At 40.0% G+C, this 26,573-nt stretch overlaps 1 protein-coding gene across 2 annotated transcripts in view; it reads left to right on the plus strand.

The window, feature by feature from the left end:
- tafa5a (TAFA chemokine like family member 5a) overlaps positions 1 to 26,155 on the plus strand; it is a 161,429-nt gene extending 135,274 nt beyond the window's left edge. For both annotated transcript variants that reach the window (XM_032505157.1, XM_032505158.1), the window contains exons 3-5: positions 10,635 to 10,762; positions 19,814 to 20,020; positions 24,665 to 26,155. In XM_032505157.1, the coding sequence (XP_032361048.1) occupies positions 10,635 to 10,762; positions 19,814 to 19,822 (137 nt within the window). In that variant the 3' untranslated portion in view covers positions 19,823 to 20,020; positions 24,665 to 26,155. The remainder of the gene's footprint in view (positions 1 to 10,634; positions 10,763 to 19,813; positions 20,021 to 24,664) is intronic.
- The last annotated feature ends 418 nt before the right edge of the window (positions 26,156 to 26,573 follow it).

A 26,573-nucleotide genomic window follows, 5' to 3' on the forward strand; every position in this document is an offset into this window, starting at 1 on the left:
TGTGAAACAAGTTGTACCAACTCAGTGTTATAATTTAAGATGTTAGGGGGATGGTGTGGCAGTTTTTTTAGGTGTAGGGGGAGGTGCTTAAAGAGAATTAGAATAATGGTGGTGTGGGCCTTAGCTATTTAAAAAAAGAATAATAATAAACTGAACCTCTATAGTTCTGGTATGTGTATGTCCATATGCACAGACAAAGCTTTATGGACACAAACATGCACAAACATTCACTGCTGAGTATTCACAAAGACCAAATGACCTGAAAATAATAAGTACTAACCAGATTTGAGTGAAACCAAATAGTCTTGTATAAGCTGCCTTACACATAACAGCAATGATTATGTTCTTATCTGCTTTGGGGACTGTTCTGAGTTGAATTACCATTCATGCTGGACTGCTGTTTTGCTTAATGGAATTTGTTTAGCGGGCTTTATAAGGGAGCACACAGGGAATAAACAGATTTATGGGGAGCTCTGCCAAGTAAAAGGTTATGCATAATTTAAGGCGGATTAGTTGGGATGTAGAGGTCAATAAGGCTAAATAGACAAGAATCATCAACATCCAGGAAGGAGAAGCTGTGTCTTGAGGGTCAGGGCCTCCACCAGCTGTACAAACTCTTTATTAACGGACCCTAATGCGCGCTCACATGCATCCAGGTGCATGCTTTAGCTTACATTAGCACACTTGTACAGACACACCTCACTCCCATCAGTACACACATGAGCGGTTAACAGAAGGCATACTACGTATAGGAACTAATTACATCAGTGTGTTTATTTTGGTTTTGCAGCCTGAAGGCATTGTTCTACTTTAATCTAAGTATGTCACTGTGTCATTTATCATCAACCTCAACGTAGTCACTTTCATTACCGACGGCCACATCACGGTAACAACTGTCATCAGAACCCATCATTACAGCACCATACTCTCATGCTGCTGTGCAAGTCCATTTGTCACATTCCCTAACTCCTTGAGTTGTTTACGACTTGTTCACTCAGCTGCTGATAATGGCAGTATAAGCAAACTGTTTTTTCTTCTTCTTTTTTTTTTGCGCTTATTATAAGTTGCCCCTCACAGACAAACAGTTCAGTCTTGGCACATCACGCAGGGCAGTGAGTCTCCAAGAGGTTGAGATAGTGAGAAAGTGTTCACTTTAGTTTTGCAATCCATTATGTGCTCTGTGTTAAAATGAACCACTTTTTTTTTGCGCTACATCAAGTTTTAAAGTGCAGCTTAGCTCCCTGTTTTAGCTTGAAAACACCTCTTGACACCTTACTTGTTTCAGCCTTATTATATATGTATTTATTTTTAAACCAGAGTTTGTAAGTAACTTCTGTTTTAAAGTCTACTTTATACCGTCTTTGATTTTATTCCCATGACATCTTTTTCTTTTTACCAGCCAAAATTGAACAGTGACTTCAGTCCAGACCTGGTCCTTTAGACCCCTGTCTGAACTCTGTGGGGGGTTTTCTGTGTTTTTTTTTTTGATGCAACATTTTTGATGGTTAAGCAGCTTGGCATGTATTGTTTGAGTTCCTTTTTGTATCAAATTGGGCATATATTGTCACATTTGCCTTCTAACTTTTAGTACTTATTTTTCTATTTCATTACTATGTTAACCAATAAACCCCAAATCACATGGATGAAATAGCAATTAAATGCAAATTCTTTTTTTCTGTTTCAGAGAATTTAATAGGTAAATTTGTGTTCGCCAGCAGCTTTCAGGTGTCAAGGGTTTACTATTCACTGCTGATGTACTGGTGTCTCTGTAGACACTGGTGTAAAACAATCTCTTTTCCACAGACTCCTGTTCCCACCGACATTTCCTCCTCTGGCTCACGGTGCCTTTGGGCTCTCCTTCTTTGTGTGTGTTTCTCTAGTGGACGGCACATGCATGTGTGTGTGTGTGTGTGTGTGTATGTGTGTGTGTGTGTGTGTGTGTGTGTGTGTGTGTGTGTGTGTGTGTGTGTGTGTGGGTCCACAAATCAGGGGTTGCTTTTGGCGTTCAGCTGTGAGAAAATGTCAGAGCACATCTGCGAATGAACGATATCAGTAGTACCTAGTGGCCTGTATACAAACACACACACACACACACACACACACAGAAGAAAAACAAGCCCAGGGCAATGGCATGCCACAGAACCTGCCAGGTATGCACCACGATGGCACCTAGCATAAATAGTATGCAGGTAAAAGAGGTTGTAGCTGGAGGCAGCGATCTGGACTCCTGTGTAGAGATTTGGAAAGGGGGACTTACTTACTATGGCATGGTTTCTCAGGTTTTTCACAAAAAAGTGTGTAATCAATATGTATTTTGAAAGATATTAGAATTGAATAAAGACGTCAACCACACATTATTTTGAGCAGATAAAGCAAGTGTAAACATAGGAATATTTATAGTGGCAATCAATAGTAGTATTCACATTATGTGAAATGTTATCATAGACTCAAATATTGGTAATTATATATCCTGATGTAAAACATTTTTTTGTTTCGCACTTGGGAATAAAGAATCTGCAATAATTTCTGATAGGTTGCAGAGTGCAAAGGTTTCTTCTAAAACAGGTCTGCATTCTTGCCAAGAGTCAGACAAGAAGATTGATACAGCTCTCAACATGAAGCTTGCCCCTTAGCTCAGGACAAAGACTGGAAACAGGGGGAAACAGCTTAACACACACAAGATACAGCATGTTAAGAAGTAAGCCTTAAGAAGTTCTGATTAGCAGATGTTGCTACCTTTAGAAAGAGCCATGCTAGTTGTTTCCCCTGTTTCCAGTCTTCATGCTTAGCTAGGCTAACGGTGTCCTGTGTCTAGTTTCATACTTAAGTGACAGAATGACACCAATCGTACAATCTGACTTTCTGCATGAAAGCAAACTATTCCTTTAATGAATTCAATCCAGTGGCACCATCAGGAGTAATATCCTTCTACTGAAACTTAATAATACAACAAATTCTAGCATTTTAATTTATCAAGGATAAATGAAAGAACGAAGGGAAATAAAGAGAAGCAGAAAGAGAGCAATTATCTGTTGCACACTTTAACAGTAATTCAAGTGAGAACTCTAATTTTAGTCTTTCCTGTTGAACTGAACCCAGTTGTAAAGCATTACCTTTTTCACATTAAATATGTTCATAAAGCACATCAAGCTATTTTTTAAAAGAAGTTCTCTTCTATTTTGGAAAATTTGTGCGAAAAATATCGCTGTAAAGCTTCTGTTAGATTTTTTTTCTTAATTTTTACCAAAAAGAAATATCAAAGTTTTAAAAATAGCATAGATACATAAAGGAGGCGTATAACATGTACTCATGTTTTTTTTACCATACATATTATATTCATGGTGCATGGGCAAAATATTGTTAGTGACTCTCCCTTATGCACACACACACAGAAACACACACACACACCACTGGAGACACCCACACAAGCATACATGCATGCACACAGACACAGAGCGGAGGTCTGGAAATGTCAGTCAGCATGCTATCTCATTATCTCTGCCTCTTGAAGTTTCATGAGTGCAGAGGAGCTATTTGGGACACAAATTCACTTCACCAAAAAAAAACCTCAGGCTTTTTAAAAAAGGGCTTGACAGCTTTTAGTGTACAGATACTCATCAAGGCCGCCAAATGGGTAGAATAATCTTATGAAAATCAGGCAAAGCAATAGACTGGAAAGGAACAAGCATGGGAAGGGAAGAAAAAGAGGTGAAGAGAGAAAACAGAACAGGGTAGACAAGATGAAGAGGGTAAGGATAGAAATAAAGGGCCAACAGAGTACAGAAGGAGAAAATGGTGGTTGAGGGAGGCAGACACAAGTGGAAATTAGCTGAGATGAGCTGAGAGGAAAGGCGATAGAGAGCTGGTGGCTAATTACACAGAGCAGGGATTTATTTTTTTGCATAGGGTTTTTCCTCTCACATTCCTCTGAGCTTCCTCTTAATTCCTGCCGGGCTCAATTCAGGTTTAGGGAAATGTCTGCCTACCACGGCAGGTCAGATAGTACAGTTAATTATCCAGATAGTAGATCCATTGTAAGCGGAGACATATGAGGGGATTTCCATGATGAAAGCAGATCTTGGAGTCTTATTGGCACTCAGTTGGCTTTTTCAAGCCATCTTTTGTTTGACTTTGTTGCCTGACATGTCCGCAAATTCTGCGTGTGTGCTCTGTGCTCTGTGTTTTCAGATATAGATTTCAAATGTTGGTTGTACAGTAGTGTGCATGTGCATTGTTGTAGCTTTACTGTTACTTAGCTGACGTAACTTATCCCCACCAATAGAAATTATGTGTTGTGCAGAATAAAAGCAACCACAACTAGAAGGCAAAAATGCTTTTTTTGTGCAAGCATATGTGCACATGCTTCCTTGTGGTACAGGGGCATGTGCACATTTATAGAAAGAAGACCTACATAGAGGGATAATTCAGTGAAAAATATTTGTGAAATGAGGACCGTTCATTTGCTTAAAAGGCCATTTGACTTGCCATTACTGGGCACGGAGAGGCCTGCTCAACATGATGAGCAAAGGTGGGCAGTAATGGCAACAATTTCACAAATAGCAGAAAGAAAATGCATGTGAATGCTTGTGTGCATTAGGTTTATGTGTGTAAGTGCATGTGAGTGTGTGATTGAGAGCCTCATTTTGCCCCCAGCTCATTGCAGAGAATACGGAGTGATGTTTATTTGCTTCTGTCAGAAAGCAGTTCAGTCCTTGCACAGAATCACACCGGCATGCACAATGTTGTGCACCACCACACTAACTAATGTGACACAAAAACCAAACCCAACAGCTGCAGATTTTGTCAGGAAATGGGGAGAGAGATAGGGGACGACATGCGGCAAAGGGTTGGAGTTGAACCCGAGCCGCTGCGGTAAGGACTGTCCCAACATTCCAATTAATCTGGTGTCCAACATCAGTAGCCCTTGACATGCTGTTGACTCTGCTACTTGCCCAGGCCACATCTGATCCGTACAGTTCGTAATTGTCTTAGCCCATCTTCTTATCTTAACACCATCTCTCGAAGAGTGCTGCAATGCAATTATTATACCATATCTCATCTGTATTTAGGTCTACTTTCTGTCTTTCTTGTCTGCTTTCTTACTATCTTCACACATGCAACACACACACACACACACAACGCATACCATTCTCCTGCCATCTCAGGCTTGGCATTGCATTAGATAGAATTTATTAGGCCAAGATGCTGGCTGTTGACATGAGTGTAATCTACCATTTGGTGGGAAGATGAGTGTCCAAGGGAGGGTGTAATGATGTTCTCTTCCCCTCTCCTTCTTATCTCCCGTTGATGAAACCACGGCTGATACCTCCCTTGCACATAGCATTAAACCTGTGTGTGTTTATTTCTGTCCACGCCTGTGCTCACTGGTGTGTTTGTGCCTGGCTGCCTGCATGTGTGGGTGCATGTTTAAGGGATGTTTCTATTTCAGATCAACCTTGAATCTTATGATTTTCAACACAACCCACTGCCCTCATACTGGTGATATGGTTGAATGGTAACAGAGTGTCACTATCAGCTAAGATGTTGCTGGGAGATGAGTTTAGTTAGTGACGCGAATCCAAATGTGGAGGAGGACCATGTCCTAACTTGTCCTTAAGGTTTCCGAATGATAACATGATAAATCACAGCTATTGAACTAGTCTGTGTGATCTTTCAAAATTTGGGAATTCAACATATAAACTGTTGCATTTTCAATCACACTCTCTGGCCATGAACACGGAAGCAACACACTTGTAATTGATAGAAGACAAAAAAAATGGTGAGAATAAAACAGTTTGCCTTTTAGAGTTGTAATCTGTTGAAGCTAAGAGTTGTTTTTTTTACACTGTGTGAGCCAGTTCTTTATGTTTTGGGTATGTCTGTTTTAGCCATAATTTGGTGGAAACATGAGTGTTGGGGAACTACAGATGGATAGCAAAAAGTGAATTATACTGCAAAAGTAGTTAAACGTGTTTTCTTGGATTTTGATACTTTTTATTTCCCCGTGAAACTGGGTCACTTGGAATCCTTTGTTACTACTTTGAATCCAAGACAGTAGGAAACAAAGGAGCAAGCTACAATATTTGTTTTGGGAGCCACCTTTCAAATCTACAGGTGTGAGTGTTTGATGCTTACAATGTGCTCTGTTGGAGTATTCCTTTTAAAATCATTAAATCATTGTGTTTTTCAATGCCACAATCAAGCTAGGGTGCAAACAAAAGCTTTTATTTCAGAATACAGGAGTTGGAACCTGCATAATTTGATCATTTTTTTCTTACCACTTGTGAGCAGCGCAAAACGCTGTAAATGACAAATGATTACCTGGATGCTAATTATTTCGAGCTTTGTAACAACAAAAAAAAACTTTCACACTACCCATCCCCATTTGATTCATTATTGCTATAAAAGTAGATTAGAGCAGCTTCAAGTTGTGTGTTAAAACTGTTATAACTTTAAATTTGTCAATAGCACAAATGTGGAAATGTGTTCCGTCAACATGAGATGTGCGGTAACATTTTAAATCATTCATCCGGCACAACTGTAATCTTTTAGGTCTCAACAACAACATGGTGCTTGTTTAACATTGGAGTGTGGATGTAGAAGATGAAAATGTAGAAACATTTATTTTAGTACTGGGGAACAGTTGTGTTCAAGGTACAGCAGAAGAAAAATACTGAGAACTGAGTCATCACCGATAGAGCTGTTTTATAGTTATTTTTGTAAAAAATGACATCTCTAACGCACGTGCCGAGAGGAGCACTTGTGCACACACAAGACAGCATTCATTCCCTCATTAATATTATTTACCTGACGCCACTATACATCTTCATCAGCTGAGGGTCACCCCACTGGATGGTAATTTAGAAGCGAAACAAAACCGGTTAGAGAATTGTATAAGTGACCTTGCTGACAATGTGATAAATTCACAGTAATGGATTAAATAAGAAAAGGACGGGGGGAAAAAATCTTGACAACACAGCCAAACCTCGGGTTATTACAACTGACAAGTTTTTTCCTTTCACCTCAGCAAATGGTGTGTTTTCAATATGTCCTCTAATTTTCTCTTCTGCTCTCTTGCTTCCCTTTTTCATTTACAAACCCTGCTGTACACCCCTCTCCCCTACACTAAACTTACTGCTACTGAGATACAGCTGGTTGTAGATGCAGATTCAGAACACTTTTGTGTCCTTTAGATTTACATAAAATGGAAATTTGTCTTTGGCACTGGCATACTTTACACAACACATCAGGACATAACCACAGAAAAGACAAATTTAAAATCATGAATATGTGATCAATTTAAAAAAAGATAAAATAGGTTCTTTAAAAAGGCAAGGACAAGGGCTCGGGGAGTCATAGCGTGCATGGTTGTTAGAGGGGAAGTAATGAAAGACGCTTGCACTGTGAATGGAATAAAGGATGTCTTGAACTTGGAACTTAAAGTGTTTGGCTTGAAGGCAGCATCTGGTATGTTAATTTAGAGGATGGGTGGGGTCATCGACAAAGTGGATTGCTTTTTTGATTGTAGATTGGTACTGCAGTTGGAGTCTGCCTCAGTTCACTTGTTTTGCTTGATTGTGAACTTTCCATATCATGAAATGATGACATAAGATCATTCTTAGTCTGTGATTTATGGTAAAATTTGAGCAACGTTGTCCCAGAACATTGACTTCATTTACTGTTGCCAGTGACCAGCTTCTTTCCCTGCCCTTTATTGTTACCTTGTTTTATAGGTAGGGCCTATTCTATTTACCTTCATTCTGTATTCTCGACACAACTCCTTGTGACCTTTGGGGTCTAAAAAGGCTGACAATGCACAACATTTCTGTGTATGGAGAAAAGCAGGGGAGATAGAACACATCCCTGCGGAACACCTGTGGGTACAATCTAGTCAGAGAAATGTGTTAAGGCCAGGGCATACTTGAAACAAACTAGTTTGTAGGAAGTGTTGTTTAACCACATCTGATGGCTCATGTTTTTATCGTTGTTTCAAACGGCCACACTTGAAGGTGGGTTATGAGGCGTGAGACTCAATTATTGTTCAAATAGGGATAACAACGCACACTATCAGCCAGTCTTCGAAATGATTTGTTCATGATGTTGCAATCTATTGTACACATGAAAAGTGACAGAGCTAGTTGTAAGGAATTATAAAAAAGAGAAACTCAACCGTTGTTTACTTTCTCAACCCCACCCACCAAGCAAATTGTTAGTTTTGGAAAGCCGCAAGCATTTCCGATTATTTAATGAGTAAACTGTATGGCATCCATATCAATACATTTTAAAATCTATCTGTCAGGAACTGGCAGGGGAATATACATATCTATCTATCTATCTATCTATCTATCTATCTATCTATCTATCTATCTATCTATCTATCTATCTATCTATATATATCTATATAGATATATAGATATATATATATATATACAGTATGCTTAGCAGAGTGCTAGGGTGTGTAGCTATAGATCTTTGAGCTATTTGAAATGGCATTGTTCCCCATATGTAACTATGCCCCTGAAGAAACAAATCAAGTTGCATATGTTTTTAGATTGTTTTTTTGCAGCTACCCTTGAGGCAAACTACAAGCAATTGAATCTCAAGTAGCATGTCAGCAAAATGCACTCAACAATAATAATGCTTTACATTGTAACTGTGTCAATTTCAAGCTTACTCTTTACTGTGCTGACACAGTGATTGTAGTACTTTCATTATTTAGCCATGTGGTGCTTGAGAAGGTATTCACATTTCATGGATTGATTGATTTAAAGATATTGTTCATGATGACCTGATATTAGCATTTTGTATGGTGCTCACTGATGATCTACATGTGAAGTTATGACAGCTACTGAAGGTGCCCTTAGAGCAAATTTATAGATATGGAGCCAAGCACAATTCCCACATGCTTTATAAGACAGCCAGCATGCCATGAACGCCAAGGCAAAGATAATATGATGTATGTATGCCCTATAATTCATTCTGGGTTTTACTGTTATCCATTAAAGAATGCTATTTTCCATCCATAAATGCATACAAATACAAGCTCAAATGTATCTGTCTTCCTTTATCTTGCACATATTATGTAATGGTCAAGAATGTTATCCAGATATGCTTATTCGGAACTTTGTCTTCATTTTCTCACCTTGTATCTCAGTTCATCTCATTTCCTTTTCTGATTTACATACTTAAGTGGTCTTGTGTTGCTTTCTTTTTATTCTCAAATCCTTTTAAATGCAATTACTGAAACATTGTGAGCCAAAGCGAGGTATTTGACACTTTATCTTTAGAGGGGTTTCTTAAAAGCACCACTTAAATAATGACCCTTAACTTCATGTTCACTTTTTTTTTCTTTTTTTTTTCCCAACAGCCATTATTTTCAAGAACTCTGTTGAGTTTACATAAAGTATAATAATATTTGTTTACAAAAGAATTAATTTCCACATTGTACCTTTTTGTTTTGGAAGTGGCAAGAGAATTGTTTTTTTTTTTATATTTTGAGTTGTGCCTTTATTCTGGCTGTTATTATTAAACCAGCTGATATGCTATTAGAGGCACAGGTTTAATGAAAATTTGTGATCAATTTACGTTTTTTTCAAATGCTCATTGACAATTCAATGTGGTAACATTCACTAGTTGCAGTAAGAGGTGTTGTCAGTATGCTTACCTTAGCAGCTGATTGGTTTGAAATGCCTTTTTTGGAAGGACAGGCATCTAAAAGAACAGTGCAGAGTACATGAAGTGCACAAACTCCTTGCTGTCAAGTAAAAAGAAACTCAGGTGTAAAGTAGGAATCACATGGCAGTGTGCATCCTCCCCAAAGCAAAACTACGAAAGATATGTTTGTTAAATTGAAAGGTGCAGCTGCAATATCACTTTCCTCAAACTGAAACAAAACTCCGATTTGATTGTCACTATATGTAGCACAATATCATTATTTTTCCATCTATAGGTAAAGCCAACAGTACAAATAAGTGTAATACATTCAAGCCTGGGGCGTTTCTGGGAAATGTAAGAACTGAAGTCTAGAACGGATATACAGCAGACAATGTCAGAAAAAAAAATAGAAATTACAATGTGTTACGACAAAGTCTTAAATGTCACAGATTTCTAAATCCGTAGCCAGTATAAAATCTTTGTTGTCCCTTGTGGTAGAGGCTACCAAATATTTTTTTGCTCTAAATTTGCTAAATTTCTTTTGCAGTGTTTGATGTTATTTACCTGACTGATCACAGCTCTCTCCATCTGTCGGATTCTCTCAATCTTTCCCTCATCTTTCACTGTCATCCCCTGCTCCCATATCTCTCAATTGTATCTTTACTTCATTGCACTTCATCCGCCTGCATCGCTCATCTCTTTTCCAATCCACCCTTCTACATCCCTCCATCTTTTTTTCACTTCATTTAAATGTATTTCAACATTTTTCTCAAATCTCCCCTTTTCCATCATTTTCCATCATGTTACATTTTTGCCCATTTCTGTCTAACTCCATCTGTCATCCCTCAACCCACTCTCTCTATTTTAAACATTACATCTCGTATTCTCCTCTCTCTAGCACTTCCCATTTATCTGTGTATTTCTTCCATTTTTCTAACCTCTCTAATCGGTATTTCTCTCTTTTCCTGTATTCTCTGCAGCCGGTATTGTTCGGAAAAAGCAGTGGTGTGAGATGGTGCCATGTTTGGAGGATGAAGGCTGTGACCTGTTAGTCAATAAATCTGGCTGGACTTGTACACAGCCCGGAGGCCGAGTCAAAACCACCACGGTGAGTTCAGGTTCTCTTTTACCCCCCCCCCCCAGGCTACACAAACCAGTGGCACTGAGAACAACATGACTATAAGAGCTGAAAATTAAGCATTTGCATAGAAAATCAATTATGGTATAAATCAGAAATTACATATTTTCTGTAATCTCTGGTAATGGTACACAGTTTTGCTTGCCAAACATTAGTTAGAGGACATTTTAACAAACTGAATCATTTTTTAGTATTGGCCCCCGTAAAGAGCTCTCATTTACTTATACATATAAAAGCCTATTTTAGGGGCAGCTGCTGGTCAGGTGACAGAGCAGTTGTCTACTAATCGGAAGGTCGGTGGTTCAATCCCTTTACATGTAGAAGTGTCCTTGGGCAAGACACTGAACCTCGAATTGGTACCTTACAAAGCACGAGCGGCGCCATGAACCGGAGATGATAACACTTACATTCACTCTAAGGCATTTCAAATGCTTGTTTTATTTTTATTTTTTGTCTGCTCCCCACAGCGGACGACAGTGGCTGGGCTCGCTTTCCAGGTTTACAAACTTTGTGCACTGTGCACGGCAACAGTCTGGAGTAGAGCGCATAAATCGACACGCAGGGCTACAGATCAAGTGTCCCTAAGAAACCATGTGTCAGTAGCAGTAGTTCTGCATTACATTAATTAATTTGCACGTATTCTTTATTTTTATACTTATGTGTATTCGCCATGTAAATTAATGTCAGTTTTGTTCAATACAAGTACATGTATCATTCCACCCCTATTATTTACATATAGCAGTGCAGACACAGAGCAACAAAGCATTCATTTGGATTCATGTTTCTAGCCACCCGACGGATGTAACTCCAATAATCACTTCTCTTTTAGCTCTGTTTAGTTCTCCACCAAATCCCATTTTGAAGTTTATCAGAGGTGTTTCCCTTCAAGATCTTGGGCCATAAACAAAAACTACGACATGAGCCGCTAAAATTCTTCATTGAACCAAAGGGAGCTACAGAGTCACTAGGGGTGACACCCTTTTAACATTACACATAGTCCTTTGGCATTGTCAATGTCAAAGTATTGGCCAGTGCTGTTTTAAACAACCTACTTTGGAGATTTTTGGGTAATACAAGAAAATTGAAATGCACCAATATTGCTGCTACTTCTTGATTGCATCTTTGAGCCTTGTCTCCAACTGTTGCCATATATACATATACACTGTACTATATACACTTTGGAACAGCTTGCACACTGCCAGCCACAAGTACATTGATAGCAGCAAGAAAACCAATTGGGCATTCATTCTCACAATCCCTTGTAAACGTTTCTCTCCCGCCCTCCTCGTCTTCAGCTCATCTACCCAAACTGTACTCGGTTTGTTTACTTCCTCGTCACCAGCAATTAGCTTGAATTAGGGACGTTCTTAATGTTAATGATGGCAGCAGATGGGGAGCCACCACTTGTATTTGCTAAGATGCCACCCATTCATTCAAGTTTGTCCTTCAAACCCTTTCTCCAGCTTTCCAAGCAGCCTCCTCTCCACTTCACCTTCCACACATACACACACACACACACACACATGCACACACACACACCTTCCCACTGCTTTCCATCCTCCCACTGCTACACATAAGAGACTTAAACACTGTTGCTCTGCCGCCTATATGTGCAGCCTATATGCTAGAGTATAGACTGTAGCAATTGAAGAGGTTTTAGTTGAGAAACATGTTATACAACACAACTGCCCTATGTTTGAATGTCAATGGGTGAATGCTAAGGACCAGTGGGGCATCATTAATGCATCTTCCATGATTGAATCATCAGCTGACTAACTTGTTTATGCCTCCCTGCTAAAAGACACATACATGCACCCAAACAAACACGTAGCAGATGCTCACACTAAATTCTGAACCCAGATGATATGGTTTGTTATCAGTCAGCTGCTGTCTCTGTGCTCTTACTGGCTTCTGAGTCTCTCAGCAGCCTGGCACCAACCTGAATACCCCTGGTTGTGAAGACTGAGGTGACAGCCATGACATGTTCCACTTACATTGTAATTTGTTATCTGGGCAGGCAGATAGCCCACACTCATGCATGTACGCACACACACACACACACACCCATAGGCAACATATAGCTGGATCCATTAGTTGTGTATGACAGATATAAGAGCTAGTGTTGCATTGGAGGGGGCTGAGTATGTAAATGCGCAGGTCACTGTGCATTGGAAGGCTAATAGATGCGATTTATGCACATTCTTACGTTTTTGTTAACATGTTCTTACGGATGTTTTCAAGTATTTGCATACTGAGAGTTATGACTGTGTGTCCCTGCTGTCCTGCAAAGGGTGGCCCTGTACGCTTTTGCCTACATGCACATTTCATATCCTGCTTAGGACGTCAGTCAATGTACCTCTCATAGGCTTAGACTGACAATATGTAAGACATGACAGGTATTTCTTGCTTGCTTCATTGGCTACTTAAAGCTCGGTGACAGCTAGTCAAATGACTTGACAGCTATATGCACTCATCTGTTACTGTGTGTGTGTGTGTGTGTGTGTGTGTGTGTGTGTGTGTTTGTCTGGTTAAGCAGCTTTCACTGTCAAGGATTCTAATAACTGGCAACATGCAGACTTGGGGTCATTGTTTTAAATTCTTCTAAACACATTTATTCATGTGATGGAAAAAATTGCCTAATGTGACCGCTCTTTTTAATCTTGGCAAGTTGAGGAAAGTCTTTTTAGATTTGACTTCACAACCATGCGTGTAACCTAAAATTGCCCAGAATTCATTAAAGCTTAGGGCCGATTTGCCAAAGCAAAAATTACATAAACCTCTTGTTATCTGCTGACCCAAGGGAGAATGACAGGCAAAAACAAAACACACAATTTACTCCTTAGCATCCCTTTAGTTAACTTTGAACAAATGGCCCCTTCCCTTAGGCTTTCCAAGGTTAAACCCAAACAGCAGCCGGCCCGATATCGCCAAAGGATGACTGCTGGGCTGTACACAGTCCAGTGAGCATGTCTGACCTGTCTGTCAGGTGTTTGTGTGAAAAACATCAATGCAGACAAACAGACATGTCCCTCTGGGCATTTGACTAAGCCAAGTCAATCTGACTCAGCCCCATAGCCCCATAAAGGGCTATTTTGGATTAATGTCAGGAGGTGGTATGCGTGTATTGGTCAAATGTTTGAGAGTTTGTTTTCTCTGTCTAACTGCGGGAGATTGTTGTCCAGGGTGACACCGCTGACCTCTCCTCTACACTTAGTCGACAACACGGCTCTGTACGAGTTGCAAAGCAGATTAGATGTATGCTGTGCGTTTTCCCTGTACCTCTCAGTGGCCACCATTTATGTGCTTCCATTTAAAAATAACTTACTTGCATACCTGTTTCTCTCTGCTTGAATCTTCAGTCTTTTTACCTTCAGCAGCTATCTTTCTATCCCCCCCTCCCCCCGTCTATCACTTATTCTCACCTCGTCTCTGTCCCTCTCTCCATGCATTCATCTTAGTCTGACCCTGTGTTGGTGAGTACGCGTTGTTCCTGTCAATAAAAACACACAAATGGATTTTTCTAGGGCCGGCTCCAGAAGAAACGTATGAAGATTGATATGTACATTGCTTATTGTTGACAGTGACGTTTTGAGCAATGTTACTTTTAGTAGCAGCACACGTCAACCACAGCTAAAAAGTACACATATCAAACAGAGGTGCACTTGTGAAGCTGTAAAACATAATTCATTTCAGTATCAAGAGTCTCACTAATATAGCGACAAGTTTCTCCTCTAAAGGATTGACCTAACAGAAAATGGAATTCCTCAGATGAACCATGTCAAGTTCTAAAACTATAAACAAGCTCCTTGGGTTCACTTAACTGCATTAATGAAACAATAAAATGCACACGGACACTCAGCTGCATGTCCATTAGTAACCACTTTATTTTATTTTCTTGTACATAAAAGTGGATGTCTGCCAAAAAGCATGCTTTATGGCAACCCATATGGGCATAAAAATGATAATCACTTTCAGAAAAACTGGCCGGAGAGATCTGTCAAAACACAACAAATGTAAAAAATGTTTTGGGCATTTGACTGTTTACTGAACCCTGAACCTGAATAGCAATTGGCTCATCATAGTTTAGCAACCGTAACTAGGCACCTTTTTCTCTTGTAAAAATTAAGCTAACTCTTTGAAAAAACGAACAATAAAGCATGCATCTCTACACTGTGTTGATAATCCAAACATATTTTTTATATTGTGAGCTTTCATATCATCTATTTCAATTACGTTTTTTCAATTATTAATACTGTTCAGTCCCTAGCATTATATCATACTGTTTATGTTGTCACCTTGTGCATATTTTTGGTTAATGTTAGAGGAATACATTGGGATTGGGATCCCACGGGAACCAACACAAATCTTGCGGGTGCGGTCGGTTTTTACAGGGGCTGTGGCTTGGAGCGGACGGTCCAAAAATGCACAGACAGACAGCGGGTCCTGCGATTTAGGAGAGCTGCTCCTGATCAGTGCTGTAAACGAATGTTAGGTTTCCCTAACTAGGTTTTATGAGAGAATCAGCAACGGACAAGGTGCATCCAGTTAAACGCCAGCCAAACGCTGTATTAACACTCCTCTACTCCCTCGCTCTTACTTCTTTCCCAGGGAACTTCGCCCGTCCCTTTCCCCTACAGCGACATGAGGGTTACAATCAACAGAAACTGTAACATGGAAGTTATTAGAGTGCTTTAAAAGACATGGAAATAAAAAAAACAACCTGAGCTAAACAAACCACAGCCAACAACACATTCTACAATAAGTGAAATAGATAAATAAATACAATGGTCAGTAACCGCCCTCCTACGTACCTCTGCTCAATTTTTATTTCCATTCAGTATACCGTCTGGATTTTTGGTATATTTTTGGATTTTCTCCAGTCAAATCTTAACCGGTACAATCAGTGAACAGAGGGAGTGGCTGAGAATGATGAGGTTGAGGCTGTGCACTAGTTTGAGTTGTAGTTCCGTAATGGCGGAGGAGAAAGATGCAAGCAAAGCAATTTGGTCCGTTGTAGCAACGCTGCCAAATATCCAGAAGTTAAAGCCCAAGCAAGAACATGATGTTGTGGCCCTCCTCTCCACGGGGTTCGGGAAAAGATTTTCCAGCTCGCTCCGTTAGTGGTGAAGGAGTTGGCTAAGACGAACGCAAGTGATGCTAAGCTGACGTCACGACCAAACATTAGTGATTTTCTTATGGCAGATCCAGAGTGGCTCTGGGCAGATCCAATAATTTTAAGCTTCACCCGCCTTTAAGGAAGTTAACACTTGTCAATGTGTCAATTAGCTTTTGATAAAACTCTGCTACAGCTGTGTTACTCTGCTGGCTACAGTGCTCGTTTCAGCCGACAAAATTCTAAGTTGTCTGCTAGGAATGAGAAGTTGTTGTTTACTGTTGTGAGAACTCGAAAAACCAGTAGTTGATTTTACAAAACTGCTACTGATTTCCAGTGGCAATTCTGCCATATGGATCATTTTGGAATTTATATATGCCATGCTAGAATGAAAAGCTAGCAAAAGTAACTTAAGGGGAGGCAGGGAGAGGAGATTGTGTTTCGAACTGAATGTGAAATCTATTATGAATTATGAATAAAAATGTAAAACAGATTTATGACTTCATTGCAAACAAACTATTGTGTTGTTCTTTAACATTCATTGCAACAACAATATTCACATTTTGTAATACTCGTAAGCGTATGGATAGTCACAGCATTCAGGATGACAATATACCATGTTCCCTGGAAAGCTCTTTCTCAATGGTAAATCGCCAGATAGAGAAACACTTTTACTCAGCAACCAGGGGTTAATTCCCCTTTCCCAATATACTTTCCTCCCTCCATGACACTAAATGCTTTGAATTTACATTTTATCACACAGTTACCACAGTCAAATGCTACCTTTGCTGCCTTTCCAAAGCACTCTCTTTTGGCAAAGCGATATGTAGTCTCAGCAGTCATCTCCTATACCTCCTTCTCTCAGTGAAAGGCTTACTGCCGTCTCTCTCCAGAGAGGAGGATGCTCTGCGATGTGCCCTCCACCATTTTAGACTGGCAGATGAAACAACGCAAGGAGCTCTCTCTCTCTGCATGCGCCAACGCGGGAAGCTCGGCGAGAAAGAGGCAGAGTGAGTGCGCCATTAAAGGAGAAAACGGAATCACCTCGGGTTATCTGCCGTCTTTTGTGACAGCCTGATAAGACGAACAATTTAAAAGTAAAAAGAGAGACAGAGAGGCAGCGTGGGGGAAGAAATGTGCAGTGTTAGTGAAAGACAGAGGAAGAGATTTGGGCCAGTCAGACGTACAGCATTGTGAAACATTATTTTAGTCAGTTGGTGCGCATCAAGCAGTGGCTCTTGTTGTCTTTCAGTGCTTGTTAAGTCCTTTCAAAACAAGTTTTTTTTTCTCCCACTAAGTTAAAGTTGCACAAACTCAAACAGTCAAGATACTTTTTCTCCTTGCTGTCATTCTGTTGATATATTATCCAACAGATTATGCATGCTTTAGCCTGTGTTGTCAAATGATTAATACACAGCAAAAAGAAGAGCATTTGTTACGCCGAAAGTCAGCCAAATACATCCACTTGTCTCGTTGTGTGCCGTACTTGATACAGCACACCATCATTTTCAGACATTGTAAGACACAGTCACTCGAAATGTAGAAAACGTAACAATCGCAATGACTAAAGATCCTTAAATGTGTAACTAGGTCTTAATCTCACGTTCCATTAGGTCGGTCCTGATTGGGGTATTTAGGCTGTGAACAGAGTGCTACGAACAGAAGTGCCAACTCCTGAGAGAAAGACTGTGATTACTGTAATTAAGACTTTCTGAGAGAAAAGGGGTACGGAATACAGATAAGGAGACATGTTTGAGCATGAGTACAATTTTTGATACTATGAGACCATGCATATTTAATACACTCTGGAAGGTACTCTGTGGGAGAGGGTAAGAGTCAACATACAGACCGTATATGCATGGAGATAAAGGCTGTTTTCATCCTCACACAAACAGAATTTTTCTACAAAGGCCGCAGTTTACACATGACAATCCCCCGGCCAGTCTGTGTTTCCCTGTAAGCTCCCGCAGTATTTACACATTTATACATCTGCCAGTGACAGGATGTCTCCCCACACACACACACACACACACATTGTGCCCCCACCTCCTTCCCCAACCCTGCCTTTCTGTTTCTTACTCTGTGTTTCTGTGGATCCGGTTAAGGCTGGGCCTGATGGGATCCCCCAAAGCCCCATCATCACCACGCCCCCCTCTGCGGTTCTGGGTCGGTACCGGCCTTGGTAATTGATCCCTCTGGGCCCTCCAGTCACATCCAACAGTGGGTTGAACAGAATCACCCCTAAGAAGACAGCTGCTTTGCCACCCCAGACAGACTAAGAGAGAAAATGAAAAAGAAAAAGAGACCCTGTTGTGGCTAACCATTAGCTGTGTCTGCCAGTTTCTTTTCAGAGAAAGCCAAGTCAGCACAGTATCTCAGCTTTTAAACACAGAAACCTCCATTTTGGGAAGCTAGGATAGACATTGGGACTATTACTAAAGAGAGTATGACACTGTGACTACAAAAAGATCGAGAAAGTCCGCCTTTTGAGGCTCTTAGTAACAGCCTATGAGCTTGTGGTATCTATCGGGTTCGTGAGCAGTGTTTCTAAAACCACAAGCCTTTGCTAGCCAATGAAAGCACCCCTAAGTGTATTACTTTGCCAAGTTTCATAATTTCAGCAATGTTTATGTGGCAAAAAAGGTAATTCATTGCGTAAAGCAGGGAGTGCTTGCTGGCTGGCACTGCAAGCAGCGACCAGTTAGAAGAGTTGCAGGTTTATTCCAACATGCAGGCAACAACCAATGACAATGTACACACTCACACACAGGAGTACAGAATGTTGTTGCTGCTAAAATTCATGTATCTGTGTAGCGTACCCTCTGACTTACAATCTCTCTGTCTGTCTGTAAGAAAAACTGCAGTTTTAGGCTTTGTAACAATACATTTTTTCCAATGATGTTATCCCCCACCCCCCCTCCCCATTTTGTTACATGGTTTCTTTTGGATAGTGAAGCTAATTAAGGACATAACAAGAGTCAAAAGCCATGCTTGCAGCATTGCGAGGCTGTACTTGTGCACTGCAGTACTTTGAGCTAAATGTGACATTAGAAGGATAAGTATCTTAGTTTAACATGTTAGCATTTGCCAATTATGAACTGAACACAAAGTACAGCTGAGGCTGATGGGAATGTCATTTTATGAGACAAATGTTTTTTTCCACCCAAGCATGGCGCTAAAAGGAAGGGTCAGGGGATTACAGTCATACTTTAGTGTGGTCCAAAGTGGAGGACGCTGTTGTCACGGTTATAAAACAGAGGTTTATTATGCTAAACAACAAGTGTATTAGAAAGTTACAAATTGTTTTAAAATAATGAATTTTGAATGCATTAATGATTTATTGTGTTGCTATTTTATTTGACTTTTATTTGACTTTTTCAAGTCAGTGGCCATTTTAAAACATCACTGGGAAAACCCAAGGCCTTTCTGTAATTTGCTTCCATATGGGCTACTGTTACACAGAATCCAACCCTGTTTTGTCCCCACACTTCTATAATTAAATGTGCACAGAACTGTTTCCATGTGACCCACAAGCACAGCACACAGGGGCGTAGCACAGAATTCTGGGCCCTGTAGATAGGCATTTTCCATAGGCCCTTCACCACATCCACAGCTATTTATTCTAGCATATTTTTGGGCCCTCTTCACATGAGGGCCCTGGGTACTCAGTCCCCCCCAGTCCAACACAACAGCACAGCTCATCGGTTTTGTGGAAAGCCAAGCAGGCACATTTTCAAGACACTAGGCACGTTTTCAAGACACTTTAGCAATGCAAATCGGCAATGGTGGTGGTAGTGCTGTGACTGTGTCTAAATCTAGTAAAATCTAAAAAATTAAAAATAAAACACTGCATCCTCATTTTGAGCTTGATAACCATACAGCTGTCCCCTCTCCCTCTCTCCCTCCAGGCTCTATGACGCGACAAGAGTCCCCTTCGACACTCTTGCACTATGGAGAGCATTGATGACCCCTTTGGCAGAAGCCATCTGCCAACACCACCCTACCACCACTACCACCACCATCATCACAACAACTTCACCCAAACCCTGGTCCCGCAAAGGCAGGAAGCAACACAAGCAGTTACAGAGCACCAAGGGCCTCATGGAGGCAGCAAGGTACAACAGAAAGCCCCTTCCCCTTTATGACTTAAGTTCTTGTAATGAAGCTAGTTTTGCACCTGAAAAGTGTTATTCATAAATGTCTATTTTAAAATGTTGTTGTATGATGTGATAAACGATAGTCATCTTATTCACCTTCATTGCTATATGCAAGTTGTCCAGAATCCCTTTTTTTATGCCGTGGGGTTGATAAAACTGGGTAAAATGAGTTTCTGAATCTGATGAAAATCATTGCATTATCCTTCAGCTTTAGCAGAACATGCAAACAAAGGAAATGCAGACACATACGCAAGCACAGCATACACATAAATCCAGATACAATTTAAACAACCGTCAGCTTGTTTGATGCCTTCATTTGGCTTACTCATTTTTCCATAAGCTCGCCAGTTCCCCTGTGTGTGTTTAACCACAGAAAATCCATGTGTGCTGCAATACCAGTAAAACCCATCGGTTAATTTCCATCTTGTTTTTGCTCTGCTTTATTGGCATGCCTTGTACATTGTCTTTAAAGTATTTTGTCATATGGCGTCTGTGCACTAAAATGAAGCAAGGCGCCAGACAGATATTAATGCATGTGATTGGGAGATAGAGAGTAAGCATGTAGTAAATTTAGTGTACAGTGCAATAAAAGGGATGTGGCCAAAGTCATAGAGTTTCTAAAAAACAGGCTCTTCTCTCAGTCAATATTGTCAGCATTTATGGCCCAATGTTATGATTTGCTTTTGAGAAACAAATCTAATCCGGCTGCTTCTCAGGCCAGACAGCAAGTCTTTAGCAGATTTAAACTATAAATAGACACAGGGTGGACTGTGAACTCCGATCCTCTCACAGTGCATTGAATAAAAGATTATTGTCTATTTACTAAAGGAAAAGGCAATCTAAGATTGGATTGAAACATTTGATCCCATAATGTGGTGTACAAAGGAAAACAAGACCATAATCGCCTGCAATCATTGATGTTGTGCAGTGGCATGCAATACAGTAGCTTAGATTGCATGAACAGATATAATCTATAAATTACAGTGTATTAAGGGACATGGGGAACCATTTCAAGTTGATTGTATCTAAAACAAATCATTGGCATTTTCTGTCTTTTTTAGTGTCTTCTTCCTTTCGGGTAGAAACGCGATGGAAATCTGTTCTAATGTGCCCTCTTGAGCATTAAAGTTCTCATCATATTGTAGAATGCAGATAGTGAACTGTGTTTGCTTTGATGTTCTAAAAAAATGCAGTATGAATTGGTTGATAATGACATAACACCCCAGATAGCTTTGAACTCTCTCTTAATGTGGAATGGGGCCTCGTGTCTGGAGGCCCGTACATACATGTTCGTGTATTTTGATCTCAGCGTCTGCTTCAGGCATAATACGACTTCACAGCATGTAATTAGCAATTTCCCATCCCCTATTAACCTGTGGATCATTCCTAACCTACAAGTTCATTTATGAATATTCATTGAGCGGGCTATTGTGCAGCTTCCGTGCTCCGATCCAAATGGAAGCGTGCTCGGCTGCGCTGGGCTTAACATAAAGCAGCGAGGGCAGGATCAGGTATTAGAAACAAGTAGTTGATGAGCAGAAAAACCTTTTCCATTGGCTAATGTTTGAGCACCGCCTCGCCTTCTTCAGGGTGTACCAAGGCTTCTGGCGATTGTACAAAATCATCCAATTCCATCATACATCAACATAGTCCTGAAATTCTGCATTATTCACATCCAAAAAGAGTGGAAGGCAACACAGATCAATTTTTCTTCATGCATGTCCATTGACACATTCACCGTGGGTCACAGTGCTGTGACGTTTTGAAGGGAGTCAGGGGGAGTTCATGCAGAGAAGAAATGTCAAGCCGGGGCCATGTGTTCCGCTGTATTGCCTTTAACTCCCAGGTGGCGAGCGACTCCATATGTATAGTGTATAATCTCCTTCCGCTTCCAACAGATGGGGCTGCATGTACTTGCAAAATTCATAAAAAGCCAGCACAAATGTTATTCGCCTTACCATAAAAGTCAAATTCACTTCCGGTCTTGTTTGGATAGCCAGACCCCACTGTACTCACAGTTTGTCTCTGTTTCAATAGCCATATGGGCTCTGAGTCACATTTCCCTCAACTCTGCATTCCTCTGGCGCAAGAATGTAAAAATATTCTCTCGCTGTTATAAGATATAAAATAGAGTAATGTGGCCGTTTCCTGATAAACCCAAGGAAATAATCACCTAGGGACTGTGAATTTTATTCATAGGGCAAATTCATCTCATATTCATCTGACATTCGTTCCTCTTTTTAATAGAAGGCTTGCATTTCCCTGAGATGAGATTTGTGTGTGAGATTTATGGGGAACCATTTTCCACGGTGTGTGAAAAGGGGAAAGGAACATAGAGAGAATATAACAAAATGACCATGGTAGACACTGACTTGCATAAAACAAGACGGTCTCTATGCCTACGCGTCCATTTAAATTGATTTGCATTCATTCCCTCTCAATATTTCTTCTAGGGTGGCACAATATGTAGTTTTTTTTTTTATCGTCATCGCGATACCACCTGGCACAATATACATACCGTGAAAGGCTGCAACATATTGCGGTAGACACTCCCATTTTTGGGGTTAGTGACGAAAATATCAGTAGAAAACTGCACTTTATTGGGGTTTTTTAGTGGTGCCTTTTCTATTCAAATCAATGGTCAATATGTTCAATAAAATGTTGGAAATTATTTCCTTTCAGTTGCTTTTAATTTGACAAGCAGGTTGTTGTATTTTAGCAGAATACTGAAACCAGCAGTAAGGCAAAACTCAGTACACTTTAATATCTGTTTATTTATCGCAATTAATATTGTTTTTGCGATATTTGCAACGTTATCGCACGTTTTTTCTCTTATCATTCAGCCCTAATTTCTACAACAATGTTTCTGAGCAGTGATGCGGCTCCTTGACCATTCGGTGTTGCTGTAATCTCAATGCGCCCACTAGCGGGCATCAAGATAAGGAAGTGTGGAATTAAACACCTATTTTGGCTGCGGTCACAGTTAAGTACTTAGCACAGTCATGCCCCTTCTATAAGCTGTTATACCTCTGGGTCATTTCATGCCCCAGCTCCAACAAAACCATGACATTATCTATATTAAACCCCGAGCACATTGAGATGTTTATTATTCCCGGAGCATCAGACATTATCATCTGTGAAACATGCCAGTACTCCATCCAACACCTGCCCCTTTCATGCCAATTTGTGAAATCATCAAGAGTTCATTATTATGAATTAAACAGCAGTCTTGGAAGGCATCAACGCCTCTGTCAAGTTGGCTGTGTGACTGGCAAGGGCCAGATGGCGAGGAGGCTTCCAGATTTGTCTTTTTGTTGGTAGATTTATTGTTTCTTAGCCTGTGCAATGCGAGGCACACTTTGTTATTGGGCTACACCCACTGAAGCCTTCTAAATATTTGACTGGCAAAGCACTTGATTTGACAGAGAGTTAGCTGTTGAGTTTTTTTTTACAATTCTGTATTACGAGTGCTGTAATTAACACCTCCATTTGGTGAGGAGGAATAGGTAAACACAAGGCTTATAGCAACACACAGTGCATGCAGTGAGTCTCCCATTAATAGTAGTTTATTTTTTTTAAAGAATAGTTCAACATTTTGCTTTGAAATTTGCTCTCTTGCCAGGAGAAAGAATAGGAAATTGATACTATTATCAGTCTGTTAAATATTGTAAAAAAAACACATGGAATTACCGCGCCTATCTCACCATTGCATTCTCTCCTGGGCCGCTGCTCCTTGCAAAATGTCTAACTGGAGAGGCGACAAGTTTTGGGAACTTCTGTCAGTCAGGGCTGACGCCAAAATGACTTAATTAAATAAAGGTATTTCCATTGTAAATTGGTACATAAAAGTGTATCATAACACAGGAAATTAAGTCAATGCTCAAAACCTCCCTGCTGGAGTACACCCAAACCCCCTCTATGATATGTCCCTCCCTCCACCAAAGGCAGATTCTGGCAGATATGCATTACAGTATACCCATTACAATACATTAGACTACACCACTGTATTCAACTGTCAATTCTGCCCAATTTTGCCAGCCCTAGAAACGGTTAAAGGCTACATTTACTTTTTTGTACAGAGACTTTAGATTTATTTACCTCAGGACAGAGCCAGGCTAGCTGCTTGACTGTTTCTAAGGTTAGCTAACTATCATCTGGCTTCATATTTAACAGACAGACATGGTATCAGATATGGTACAGTGGTATCAATTCTTTCATCCAACACTCAAAATCTCCCAAAATGTTGAGAAAATGCTTTTTATTTAAAAACACGAGGAAAGAATCCTTATGAGGGAGAGAAGGTGCAATTATTCTATGTTATGAGACAAACGTTTCTTCCAAAGTCTTAGGTAAATGTCAAATGACTAAACAAAAGATCTGCTAAGCTGCTGCATGCAAGATAACAGAACATGAACATGATTATATTATCATATAAATTGCTCAATTGCTCAATCTATAGGCAGAAGAAAGAAAATGTCAATATACATTATTTTGGGTAACTTCAGAAATAATTTAACTTCTTGCACAAGCTAGTAAGACTGTGAAAATGACTGTGTGCTATAACAATCATCTCATGTTTGCTGTGTTTTTGTTCATTCACAGGTCTCATAACACAGCCAGAGACGGGAAATCCAGAAAGTGACTGTTTGAGGGAGCAAGCTTTCGCCTGGACACTGGACAAACTCCTCGCTGTAAAACACTTTCCATTTCCTGTGACTGGCCCTCTTTGGATTTGTGACTGCTCCCTCCTGCTATCTGTCATTGGGTCAAAATGTTGCGTTCAGCTCCTCTTCACTATCTTCCTGCTTGTGCCACGGAGGATCGGACACTTTAAAAAAATCCCACGAATGGTTTTTGCCGTATTGGAAGGACTGTGTTTGAAACGGCTAACTGCTTTGAATAAGGGATTTTCCAACACATCTCTCCTAGCCTTTAGAGCAGGAATTCCAGCGCAAAGACGGGATCATTACAGACCGGACGCTGTTGCTTCGCGGACCACTTTACAAGGCTGTTAAAAAAAATTAACTGAGCGCTCTCTGCTGTGAATAGGCCTTCTGCTGGAGTAAACCTCCCATATTTTTATAGACCAAAGAGCAAAACAACAAATACGATCATAATTACAGAGTGGACCATTTGGTAAAGACACAGAGACTTTGTGAACTTATCGTTTGTGTCGCTACCGACCAACGACTGCCCCCACAGAGACATGGTGCACACGTGGAGCAACGCAAACCGAACCTGCCGTCCAGTGTCACATGTACCGTAGTACTTTTAAAACTTTCCAGACATTTTTTTTCTCAGACTAAGCCCATCACTGTATTTTGAAACTGGAGATATAGGTACTACATACAATGTATAACTGTGTATGAAAAAAAAAAATCTGATTTGCATTTTTCAGTAGCTACTGTTGGGAAAGCTTGCAGAGGCATTGTCAAGACGGTCATGGATCATATCAAAGAGATGATGAATATCTATAGAGTATGAATGCTATCAAGTCTGAAAAGAAGGAGTAAAGAAATGTCATTAAATGTATTTTGAAAGGCCCTAAAAAGTTATATATTTAACAGTTTTATATGTTGTACCTTTGTAGAGAAGCTTATTGGACTTAAAATGTGGTCACAATGGCAGTTTGGTAGGATGTGAACAAATGCTGTTGTTCTCATTACTGCTGGCTCGTAGTCCCAGGTTTTCTGTTCACACCTCAGTAGCTGCTTTCTTTTCATGGTCATCTACAAGTCACTGTCTATTAGAACCATTAATGGAAAAAAAGGAAAGTGACACAATTTATTGAGGACTGATTTGCAGCCAACTGATCATTGTAAATCTATGGTAGTCAGTGGAAGCCATTGAAATCTGCTAATTTGCTATGATATTGTATTGTACACGGTGTGGAATACTGACTCATTTCCTCTCTATGGGTTTTGATCTCTTAATTTATTTTTGTGCTTGTGTTTGTTCTCGCACAAATCTGTTCTCTCTCCGACGGCGACGAATACAACAAGGAGAAAAAGAAAGCAGAGGAAACATTGCAGTATTAGAGTCGTTTACATACATTTTCTATCATGAAATATTTTAAGAATAAATTAAATACATGAAAAGAAATGTGCCCTGCAAATTTAGATGGTCTTGGTGTTCAAGGTAATCAAAGGCTTTTTTCTAGTTTTACTTTTAATAACTGTGTTCTCTCACAAGGAAAGTGTCCACAGGTGAGTTAAATTAATCTCCATTAAAGTTAAACATTTTGTCATGGGAACAAGATGTCTAATCCCTAATAACATTTTCAAACATGAATATGTGAGACACAACTCGTGGTCACATGAAACAGAACATAAAGGAATATCATATATTGTGCAATATCCATACAGCTAGCTCGGACTTGCTTATTTTTTTAACCAGTATATCATGCCAAGAGTTATTGTTGTAAATTTAACTTCTTGCTAGGAAGCACCTAGTCTAACATAGTTAAACAAGAGATGAGTTAAGTGTTTTTTTGGTATCACAAAATGTGCCT

This window comes from Etheostoma spectabile, chromosome 23 (assembly GCF_008692095.1).
Source record: "Etheostoma spectabile isolate EspeVRDwgs_2016 chromosome 23, UIUC_Espe_1.0, whole genome shotgun sequence".
Classification (NCBI taxonomy): domain Eukaryota; kingdom Metazoa; phylum Chordata; class Actinopteri; order Perciformes; family Percidae; genus Etheostoma; species Etheostoma spectabile.